The following is a 12,356-nucleotide window of genomic DNA, read 5'->3' as shown; positions in this document are numbered from 1 at the left end:
CGCGTTATGTTAAATATTTCGAGGTTCCCGATACCACAAAATTATAAAAAGTATACGGCTGTGTAGCAGGGATCAAAACGAGTAATTTTATGTATAAAGTTTAATTAAACTCCCAATAGTTTGCCGGGAAACATCGATTCTTCCGATCTAGAAAGAGACAGAGATGGACGATCCGCGTTATGTTAAATATTTCGAGGTTCCCGATTCCACAACATTATAAAAAGTATACGGCTGTGTAGCGGGGATCAAAACGAGTAATTTCATGTATAAAGTTTAATTAAACTCCCATTAGTTTGCCGGGAAACATCGATTCTTCCGATCTAGAAAGAGACAGAGACAGTCGATCCGCGTTATGTTAAATATTTCGAGGTTCCCGATACCACAAAATTATAAAAAGTATACGGCTGTGTAGCAGGGATCAAAGCGAGTAATGTTATGTATAAAGTTCAATTAAACTCCCAATAGTTTGCCGGGAAACATCGATTCTCCCGATCTAGAAAGAGACAGAGATAGACGATCCGCGATATGTTAAATATTTCAAGGTTCCCGATTCCACAAAATTTTAAAAAGTATACGGCTGTGTAGCGGGGATCAAAACGAGTAATTTCATGTATAAAGTTTAATTAAACTCCCAATAGTTTGCCGGGAAACATCGATTATTCCGATCTAGAAAGAGACAGAGATAGCTGATCCGCGTTATGTCAAATATTTCAAGGTTCCCGATTCCACAAAATTATAAAAAGTACACGGCTGTGTAGCAGGGATCAAAGCGAGTAATTTTATGTATAAAGTTTAATTAAGCTCCCAATAGTTTGCCGGGAAACATCGATTCTTCCGATCTAGAAAGAGACAGAGACAGTCGATCCGCGTTATGTTAAATATTTCGAGGTTCCCGATTCCACAAAATTATAAAAAGTATACGGCTGTGTAGCAGGGATCAAAACGAGTAATTTTATGTATAAAGTTTAATTAAACTCCCAATAGTTTGCCGGGAAACATCGATTCTTCCGATCTAGAAAGAGACAGAGATAGACGATCCGCGTTATGTTAAATATTTCGAGGTTCCCGATTCCACAACATTATAAAAAGTATACGGCTGTGTAGCAGGGATCAAAGCGAGTAATTTTATGTATAAAGTTTTGTTAGGGCCGTACGAATGTGTCGTACGGTGCGCAGATTGAAGGTTGATCCTCCAAATGCTGCGCCTCCAACGTCAACTTAATGGCGGTGAAGTTGATTTATAAAAAGGGTTTAAACTATGTTGAAAACGCAAGGCAACACAGTTTATTTTGAAGAAGGTCCAGGGGTTTACAGTTGTGCTTGAGAGTGATTGACCATCTCTCGTGAGAGTTACCGACAAGACTGGTTGTCTCGACAAATTTTGGGTTGCAGGTTGACTTGCTCGGGGTGGAGTCAATTTTGTGCAGCCAAATCTTGGAGCCTGATTGGCTTCACCCCCAACCTGTCCCCACTTCCGAAGACGTTGCTCTAGGGCCTTGAAAATAGGGCAAGTCGACGGAAGGCAGTTGGAGACCACCTTGGGTCTCCGGCTAAAGTACAGCAATAAAAGTATTTAACCGGTAAAGCAAACGGTAAAAAATGTCGTTACAGCGGGTCGTCGTTGTAAATCCGAAATATTTGAACCTTGTCCCGTAGGGTTCGGTTTATTTTATTGGTCTGTCAGGCACCTTTTCTCGGGGTCGTAGTTTAGACCCCGTAGGCCCTCAAGTGACCTGACAGATGGTTCGGTGTTGATCCGTCCAGGACGGAACATGCCGCCCCCTTTGAACGGCTCTGTTCAACATTCGTTAACAAAACGCGTTACGCCTTTAGATCCGCAACGCTTAGAACTAGATTAAATTACTAATTTAACTTATAACACATTAATAACGCATTGCAATGATTGCTTACAAAAAAATGCCTTAGATATAGTGCTTAAGCTACTTGAGTTGGTAAAGGACACAGCTTCTTTACACTTCTTTTGTACACTCCATTCGCGGTTTTAATGGTCGCTACCCTTACAACACCGTCATGTCCTGGATGGATCTCCATGACCCGTCCCAACGGCCATCGCATCGCTGGTAGCGTTTCGTCTCGAAGGAGTACCAGCATATCCACCTTGATCGCATCGGAGGCTCCAGACTTCCATTTGCTACGAATACTTAATTCGTTTAAGTACTCCTTGTGCCAGCGCGTCCAAAAGTGTTGTTTGATACGCTGTATATGTTGCCACAAAGATAACCTATTCGTCGCAATAGTCGTGAAATCATGCTCAGGCAGACTAGTCAATGACTCGCCGATTAGGAAGTGAGCAGGTGTTAACGACTGCAAATCGTTTGGATCGGATGAAAGGGGTGTTAGGGGACGAGAATTGAGGATGGCTTCAATTTGAACTACGTACGTGTTCAGTTGTTCATACGTCAACAAAGTGTCTCCAACGGTTCTTATTAGATGGTGCTTGAAACTCTTCACAGCAGCTTCCCATAAACCACCAAAATGGGGTGACCTGGGTGGTGAACAGTGCCATACTATTCCTACGTTAGCTAGATGTCGCGCAACTTGATCATTGTGATCCCTTGATCTGACTAACGTCAATAGCTCTGCGATTTCGTTTTTTGCACCAATAAAATTTGTAGCATTGTCGGAGTAGATATTTTTAGACCTGCCTCGTCTTGAAAAGAATCTATTTAATGCCGCGAGGAAGGCTTCCGTGGTCAAATCACTAACTAATTCTGAATGTACAGCCTTTGTCACGAAACAAATAAAAACTGCTCCATACACCTTGAGGCGTTTTTGGTTGCGAAAACGTTTCTCTTTCACAAACAATGGACCGCAATAGTCTACGCCGGTGTTCTCAAACGGTCGAGTCGCTACGAGCCGATCGCGGGGAAGGTTGCCCATCAGGTAGTCAGGCGGACCTGTCGGTTTAGCCTTGAAGCATCGCAAACATTTGCGAATTATGTGGCGTGTCATATTTTTGCCATCAACTGGCCAGTACCGCTGTCTGACCGCATTTAATGTCCCTTGTATGCCAGAATGCAAGGTTTGTTGGTGTTCGAATTGAGTTATCAGTGCGGTGACTGGATGCGATTTGGGTAGTATTATAGGATACCTTTGCGTATACTTGATGTCGGCGTTTCTCAACCGACCACCTACACGAATTATACCCTTATCATCTAGGAAAGGGTTTAAACTAATTAATTTGTTACATTTATCGAAGGCCCCGTAAAAGTCATGTTTCAGAGCATCCGCTGCCAAGGGAAAAGCTTGACCTTCGTCCTCGGCTAATTGCGTCAGAGTTCTAACCGCGAGAAACGGAGCTGGTGCCGTACCATAAGTCACGGTATCTAATTGATAGGTTTGGACAGTATCATCCTTAGAATTGCGCCAAAGAATCTTCTGGAACTTGGCATCAGTTGCGTGAATTCGAACTTGTCTAAACATTTTCTCTATATCTACCGTTAACACATAATTGTGTGTTCGAAATCTAGTGATTAATTGGAAAATGTCATCTTGTATTGTAGGTCCTACTAGCAGTGTATCATTGAGGGATATTCCACTAGAGGATTTAGCTGACGCATCAAATACGACCCGTAGCCTTGTTCTACTGCTAGTGCTTTTTAGCACAGCGTGATGGAGTAGGTAAAATCCTTCATCTACGCAATCTTGTTTCACGAGCGACATGTGTCCTAACTGCAGATATTCATTGATGAATTCTTTATATTGTTGTTTTAATTCAGGCTGACTCTCTAAGCGATTTTCAAGAGTATAAAATCGTTTCAATGCCATTTTACCTGAAGTTCCTAATTGAGATAGGGTCTTATTGAAAGGAAGTCTGACTACGTACCGACCTTGATCGTCGCGATACGTATTGTCCTGAAAGTGTTGCTCGCATGCCTTCTCTTCGAGGGAAAAATGCTTTTCACTTGGACATTCCTCTATCTTCCAAAAATTTGCAACCTGATCATTGAGATCGTGGTTGGCCAGATGACACTTAGCGCTCCTAAATGAGTTGTGCTGACAATTGGTTTCTCCCGAGATTAGCCAGCCTAATCGCGTTTTTTGTAATACGCACCTCCCATTAGGTAGCCTGATTTGTCCTACGCATAATAATTTGTAGAAGAGGTATTCTCCTAGCAGAGCTTCAATAGCTGCTGGTTTATTGAATTCCGGATCTGCTAACTTTATATTGCTTGGGATGGGTATACCTGACCGATCTACGTGTCGAGAGGGTAGACGACCCGTTATCGACGGTAATACTAAAAACGTTACGTTTTCCGAGAAGCTGGCTATTCTAGATTTAATAGTGCTCTTTGCGCAATATCTAATACTGTTACTAGTATTCCCGAGTCCCGTAACTGGCATATTGATCGCGTGCAAATTTAAACCCAAAGTTTTTGCGAGTTTTTCAGTGATAAAATTCGATTGAGAACCGGGATCAAGTAGTACGCGGCATTGATGTTCCCTGTTGTTTTTGTCAAGAATCACAATTCGTGCTGTGGATAACAGAATTTCTGCGTTTTCCTGAGAAAACAACGTCACCGCACCTGACGATCCTTGTTCGGCCTCCTTGGGAGTGGTCGCAATGTCTACCTGACACGCGTTGGCCTCCTCGAAATGCAACAAGGTATTATGTCTTTTGTCGCATCGACGACAACTACTAGACTTGCACTGAGGGACCCTATGATCTGGACGGAAACAATTTAAACAGAGTTTAGCCCGTTTTACCTCCTGCATTCTGGCTCGGGCATCTAATTGTAGAAACTGTTCGCAAGATTGTATAAAATGTCTTTGATTGCACATTGGACAATTAAAGGAGTCCTTAGCACTAAGCAAGGATTTACGTGTGTCTTGCTTAGTTTTTACGAAACGTTTATCTCTAGTGGCGGATGATTTGACACTAGCGAGACTTACAGGCTCAATTTCTTGCGCAAAATTACAAATGAACTTAAATAGGTCGTTTATGGTAGGACTGTCGTTCCCAATAGACCGTTCCCAATGAATGCGCGTAGTCCTATCTAATTTCGCGGTAATTATAAATATCAGCATTTCGTGCCAGTCGACCGGTTCTTTAAGCGATCTTAACGCGTTGATGTGCATCTCCGCGCGGTCCGCCAAACCACGTAAAGCCGATGGGCAATTCCGATCGATCTCGGGTAGGTCATGTAGAGCCCGAATGTGTGAATGAATAATTTTTCGTGGATTATTAAATCGCTTCTGCAAGAGGCTCCATGCTACCCCATAATTTTCCTCCGTCGCGTTCAATGCCTCAATCACTGTTAACGCATCACCGCGTAAGTAGGATTTTAACAGATGGAATTTATGTACGGCGGGTATAGATTGGTTTTCATGCACCAAATTGCGAAACATGTCGTGGAAACTATTCCACTCCATGTAGCTTCCATCAAATGGTTTAATTTGAATCTTTGGCAACAGTGTCGGTACCTTGACTAGCGATGAGGCGGGTGTAGAATTTAACGAGGCTGTACTCTCCGAAAGGGATGGTAATTTATGTTTCCTATCCTTAATATAATCGCTACACCTATAGTAAACCTTTTCCACTTCATCGCGTGTGTTTTCGTGCTCTGGGTTGTCTTCCAGAGTTTCAATTTCCAATTGAATGTTGCAAAAGCTTGTAAATAGCTGCTCTAATTTTTCTTCGCGCTTCTCGAGTTTTTCAAGATTCCAATCTTCCGAATTTAAAGAATTGGAGAATCTTGTCAATTGCGCCTTGAACGATGTACGCTGCCTTACAAGCCTTTTTACCTCCTCCGACATTGTTTTGACGTAATTGAAGACAGGTAAGGGACAGAAGGGAATGGATGGTGAGTCTATGGCCTACCTGAGCTGATTCACGCTTAGCCGCTATTGATGAGCAAAATGAAATACGGGCTGCTGACACGCGTGCCTTCGCCGTTCCCTTCGTTGACGATCCGAATGACCTGGGCTTGTTGTACCGCAAAGGTCGCCTCGCCACCAAATAGGGTAGTTAGGAATCCTTGTTCCGTAGTCCTGGTCCCTTGGGCAGGTGGTCGTCACGAGTCGTAGGTGGTTCGCCTGTTAATCCTCTGCAGCAGGCCGTCCAAGTAATTGTTACAGATGTATAACTCTCTTGCAGTTTTCTGTAGCCGGGGAGAAGTCTGTTGCGATTGTCTCCCTTTGCAGCTAACAGATGAGTCTTGAAGATGATAGTTGCACCCTTTGCAGCTTCCAAGCCGGGGAGACTTTATAAACTCTTTGCCACACAACAAGTTGCTGGACACTTCTTCCAAGGGTGTATCCGGCTCGAAGGACCAAAAATGTTAGGGCCGTACGAATGTGTCGTACGGTGCGCAGATTGAAGGTTGATCCTCCAAATGCTGCGCCTCCAACGTCAACTTAATGGCGGTGAAGTTGATTTATAAAAAGGGTTTAAACTATGTTGAAAACGCAAGGCAACACAGTTTATTTTGAAGAAGGTCCAGGGGTTTACAGTTGTGCTTGAGAGTGATTGACCATCTCTCGTGAGAGTTACCGACAAGACTGGTTGTCTCGACAAATTTTGGGTTGCAGGTTGACTTGCTCGGGGTGGAGTCAATTTTGTGCAGCCAAATCTTGGAGCCTGATTGGCTTCACCCCCAACCTGTCCCCACTTCCGAAGACGTTGCTCTAGGGCCTTGAAAAAAGGGCAAGTCGACGGAAGGCAGTTGGAGACCACCTTGGGTCTCCGGCTAAAGTACAGCAATAAAACTATTTAACCGGTAAAGCAAACGGTAAAAAATGTCGTTACAGCGGGTCGTCGTTGTAAATCCGAAATATTTGAACCTTGTCCCGTAGGGTTCGGTTTATTTTATTGGTCTGTCAGGCACCTTTTCTCGGGGTCGTAGTTTAGACCCCGTAGGCCCTCAAGTGACCTGACAGATGGTTCGGTGTTGATCCGTCCAGGACGGAACAAGTTTAATTAAACTCCCATTAGTTTGCCGGGAAACATCGATTCTTCCGATCTAGAAAGAGACAGAGACAGTCGATCCGCGTTATGTTAAATATTTCGAGGTTCCCGATTCCACAAAATTATAAAAAGTACACGGCTGTGTAGCGGGGATCAAAACGAGTAATTGCATGTATAAAGTTTAATTAAACTCCCAATAGTTTGCCGGGAAACATCGATTCTTCCGATCTAGAAAGAGACAGAGACAGTCGATCCGCGTTATGTTAAATATTGCGAGGTTCCCGATTCCACAAAATTATAAAAAGTATACGGCTGTGTAGCGGGGATCAAAACGAGTAATTTCATGTATAAAGTTTAATTAAACTCCCAATAGTTTGCCGGGAAACATCGATTCTTCAGCACTACAAAGAGACAGAGACAGTCGATCCGCGCTATGTTAAATATTTCGAGGTTCCCGATTCCACAAAATTATAAAAAGTATACGGCTGTGTAGCAGGGATCAAAACGAGTAATTTCATGTATAAAGTTTAATTAAACTCCCATTAGTTTGCCGGGAAACATCGATTCTTCCGATCTAGAAAGAGACAGAGACAGTCTATCCGCGTTATGTTAAATATTTCAAGGTTCCCGATTACACAAAATTATAAAAAGTATACGGCTGTGTAGCGGGGATCAAAACGAGTAATTTCATGTATAAAGTTTAATTAAACTCCCATTAGTTTGCCGGGAAACATCGATTCTTCTGCTCTAGAAAGAGACAGAGACAGTCGATCCGCGTTATGTTAAATATTTCGATGTTCCCGATTCCACAAAATTTTAAAAAGTATACGCCTGTGGAGCAGGGATCAAAACGAGTAATTTTATGTATAAAGTTTAATTAAACTCCCAATAGTTTGCCGGGAAACATCGATTCTTCCGATCTAGAAAGAGACAGAGATAGACGATCCGCGTTATGTTAAATATTTCGAGGTTCCCGATTCCACAAAATTATAAAAAGTATACGGCTGCGTAGCGGGGATCAAAACGAGTAATTTTATGTATAAAGTTTAATTAAACTCCCAATAGTTTGCCGGGAAACATCGATTCTTCCGATCTAGAAAGAGACAGAGATAGACGATCCGCGTTATGTTAAATATTTCGAGGTTCCCGATTCCACAAAATTATAGAAATTATACGGCTGTGTAGCAGGGATCAAAGCGAGTAATGTTATGTATAAAGTTTAATTAAACTCCCAATGGTTTGCCGGGAAACATCGATTCTTCCGATCTAGAAAGAGACAGAGATAGACGATCCGCGTTATGTTAAATATTTCAAGGTTCCCGATTCCACAAAATTATAAAAAGTCTACGGCTGTGTAGCGGGGATCAAAACGAGTAATTTCATGTATACAGTTTAATTAAACTCCCAATAGTTTGCCGGGAAACATCGATTCTTCCGATCTAGAAAGAGACAGAGATGGACGATCCGCGTTATGTTAAATATTTCGAGGTTCCCGATTCCACAAAATTATAAAAAGTATACGGCTGTGTAGCAGGGATCAAAGCGAGTAATGTTATGTATAAAGTTTAATTAAACTCCCAATAGTTTGCCGGGAAACATCGATTCTTCCGATCTAGAAAGAGACAGAGATAGACGATCCGCGTTATGTTAAATATTTCAAGGTTCCCGATTCCACAAAATTATAAAAAGTATACGGCTGTGTAGCGGGGATCAAAACGAGTAATTTCATGTATAAAGTTTAATTAAACTCCCATTAGTTTGCCGGGAAACATCGATTCTTCCGATCTAGAAAGAGACAGAGACAGTCGATCCGCGTTATGTTAAATATTTCGAGGTTCCCGATACCACAAAATTATAAAAAGTATACGGCTGTGTAGCAGGGATCAAAGCGAGTAATGTTATGTATAAAGTTTAATTAAACTCCCAATAGTTTGCCGAGAAACATCGATTCTCCCGATCTAGAAAGAGACAGAGATAGACGATCCGCGTTATGTTAAATATTTCAAGGTTCCCGAATCCACAAAATTATAAAAAGTATACGGCTGTGTAGCGGGGATCAAAACGAGTAATTTCATGTATAAAGTTTAATTAAACTCCCAATAGTTTGCCGGGAAACATCGATTCTTCCGATCTAGAAAGAGACAGAGATAGACGATCCGCGTTATGTTAAATATTTCAAGGTTCCCGATTCCACAAAATTATAAAAAGTATACGGCTGTGTAGCGGGGATCAAAACGAGTAATTTCATGTATAAAGTTTAATTAAACTCCCAATAGTTTGCCGGGAAACATCGATTCTTCCGATCTAGAAAGAGACAGAGACAGTCGATCCGCGTTATGTTAAATATTTCGAGGTTCCCGATACCACAAAATTATAAAAAGTATACGGCTGTGTAGCAGGGATCAAAACGAGTAATTTTATGTATAAAGTTTAATTAAACTCCCAATAGTTTGCCGGGAAACATCGATTCTTCCGATCTAGAAAGAGACAGAGACAGTCGATCCGCGTTATGTTAAATATTTCGAGGTTCCCGATACCACAAAATTATAAAAAGTATACGGCTGTGTAGCAGGGATCAAAACGAGTAATTTTATGTATAAAGTTTAATTAAACTCCCAATAGTTTGCCGGGAAACATCGATTCTTCCGATCTAGAAAGAGACAGAGATGGACGATCCGCGTTATGTTAAATATTTCGAGGTTCCCGATTCCACAACATTATAAAAAGTATACGGCTGTGTAGCGGGGATCAAAACGAGTAATTTCATGTATAAAGTTTAATTAAACTCCCATTAGTTTGCCGGGAAACATCGATTCTTCCGATCTAGAAAGAGACAGAGACAGTCGATCCGCGTTATGTTAAATATTTCGAGGTTCCCGATACCACAAAATTATAAAAAGTATACGGCTGTGTAGCAGGGATCAAAGCGAGTAATGTTATGTATAAAGTTTAATTAAACTCCCAATAGTTTGCCGGGAAACATCGATTCTCCCGATCTAGAAAGAGACAGAGATAGACGATCCGCGATATGTTAAATATTTCAAGGTTCCCGATTCCACAAAATTTTAAAAAGTATACGGCTGTGTAGCGGGGATCAAAACGAGTAATTTCATGTATAAAGTTTAATTAAACTCCCAATAGTTTGCCGGGAAACATCGATTATTCCGATCTAGAAAGAGACAGAGATAGCTGATCCGCGTTATGTCAAATATTTCAAGGTTCCCGATTCCACAAAATTATAAAAAGTACACGGCTGTGTAGCAGGGATCAAAGCGAGTAATTTTATGTATAAAGTTTAATTAAGCTCCCAATAGTTTGCCGGGAAACATCGATTCTTCCGATCTAGAAAGAGACAGAGACAGTCGATCCGCGTTATGTTAAATATTTCGAGGTTCCCGATTCCACAAAATTATAAAAAGTATACGGCTGTGTAGCAGGGATCAAAACGAGTAATTTTATGTATAAAGTTTAATTAAACTCCCAATAGTTTGCCGGGAAACATCGATTCTTCCGATCTAGAAAGAGACAGAGATAGACGATCCGCGTTATGTTAAATATTTCGAGGTTCCCGATTCCACAACATTATAAAAAGTATACGGCTGTGTAGCAGGGATCAAAGCGAGTAATTTTATGTATAAAGTTTAATTAAACTCCCATTAGTTTGCCGGGAAACATCGATTCTTCCGATCTAGAAAGAGACAGAGACAGTCGATCCGCGTTATGTTAAATATTTCGAGGTTCCCGATTCCACAAAATTATAAAAAGTACACGGCTGTGTAGCGCGGATCAAAACGAGTAATTGCATGTATAAAGTTTAATTAAACTCCCAATAGTTTGCCGGGAAACATCGATTCTTCCGATCTAGAAAGAGACAGAGACAGTCGATCCGCGTTATGTTAAATATTTCGAGGTTCCCGATTCCACAAAATTATAAAAAGTATACGGCTGTTTAGCAGGGATCAAAACGAGTAATTTCATGTATAAAGTTTAATTAAACTCCCATTAGTTTGCCGGGAAACATCGATTCTTCCGATCTAGAAAGAGACAGAGACAGTCGATCCGCGTTATGTTAAATATTTCGAGGTTCCCGATTCCACAAAATTATAAAAAGTACACGGCTGTGTAGCGCGGATCAAAACGAGTAATTGCATGTATAAAGTTTAATTAAACTCCCAATAGTTTGCCGGGAAACATCGATTCTTCCGATCTAGAAAGAGACAGAGACAGTCGATCCGCGTTATGTTAAATATTTCGAGGTTCCCGATTCCACAAAATTATAAAAAGTATACGGCTGTGTAGCAGGGATCAAAACGAGTAATTTCATGTATAAAGTTTAATTAAACTCCCATTAGTTTGCCGGGAAACATCGATTCTTCCGATCTAGAAAGAGACAGAGACAGTCTATCCGCGTTATGTTAAATATTTCAAGGTTCCCGATTACACAAAATTATAAAAAGTATACGGCTGTGTAGCGGGGATCAAAACGAGTAATTTCATGTATAAAGTTTAATTAAACTCCCATTAGTTTGCCGGGAAACATCGATTCTTCTGCTCTAGAAAGAGACAGAGACAGTCGATCCGCGTTATGTTAAATATTTCGATGTTCCCGATTCCACAAAATTTTAAAAAGTATACGCCTGTGTAGCAGGGATCAAAACGAGTAATTTTATGTATAAAGTTTAATTAAACTCCCAATAGTTTGCCGGGAAACATCGATTCTTCCGATCTAGAAAGAGACAGAGATAGACGATCCGCGTTATGTTAAATATTTCGAGGTTCCCGATTCCACAAAATTATAAAAAGTATACGGCTGTGTAGCGGGGATCAAAACGAGTAATTTCGTGTATAAAGTTTAATTAATATCCCATTAGTTTGCCGGGAAACATCGATTATTCCGATCTAGGAAGAGACAGAGACAGTCGATCCGCGTTATGTTAAATATTTCAAGGTTACCGATTCCATAAAATTATAAAAAGTATACGGCTGCGTAGCGGGGATCAAAACGAGTAATTTCATGTATAAAGTTTAATTAAACTCCCAATAGTTTGCCGGGAAACATCGATTCTTCCGATCTAGAAAGAGACAGAGACAGTCGATTCGCGTTATGTTAAATATTGCGAGGTTCCCGATTCCACAAAATTATAAAAAGTATACGGCTGTGTAGCGGGGATCAAAACGAGTAATTTCATGTATAAAGTTTAATTAAACTCCCAATAGTTTGCCGGGAAACATCGATTCTTCCGCTCTAGAAAAAGACAGAGACAGTCGATCCGCGTTATGTTAAATATTTCGAGGTTCCCGATTCCACAAAATTATAAAAAGTATACGGCTGTGTAGCGGGGATCAAAACGAGTAATTTCATGTATAAAGTTTAATTAAACTCCCATTAGTTTGCCGGGAAACATCGATTCTTCTGCTCTAGAAAGAG

The 12,356-nt window shown here is 41.0% G+C and overlaps 1 protein-coding gene across 1 annotated transcript; it reads right to left on the bottom strand.

Annotated features, from left to right (window-relative positions):
- Positions 1 to 1,577: 1,577 nt before the first annotated feature.
- LOC143260874 (uncharacterized) lies at positions 1,578 to 4,440 on the bottom strand. The gene has a single exon (XM_076527456.1). The coding sequence runs from the start codon at positions 4,363 to 4,365 to the stop codon at positions 1,936 to 1,938; it is 2,430 nt and encodes an 809-aa protein (XP_076383571.1). The 5' UTR covers positions 4,366 to 4,440; the 3' UTR covers positions 1,578 to 1,935.
- Between the last annotated feature and the right edge of the window lie 7,916 nt (positions 4,441 to 12,356).

The sequence above is a fragment of the Megalopta genalis genome, unplaced genomic scaffold, assembly GCF_051020955.1.
Source record: "Megalopta genalis isolate 19385.01 unplaced genomic scaffold, iyMegGena1_principal scaffold0022, whole genome shotgun sequence".
NCBI lineage: Eukaryota > Metazoa > Arthropoda > Insecta > Hymenoptera > Halictidae > Megalopta > Megalopta genalis.
Note: the sequence above shows the minus strand (reverse complement) of the source record. Positions and strands in the feature narration are given on the sequence as shown.

Coding starts and splice junctions, on each gene's coding strand:
- LOC143260874 (XM_076527456.1), bottom strand. CDS start 4,365: ATGCCAGTTACGGGACTCGGGAATACTAGTAACAGTATTAGATATTGC.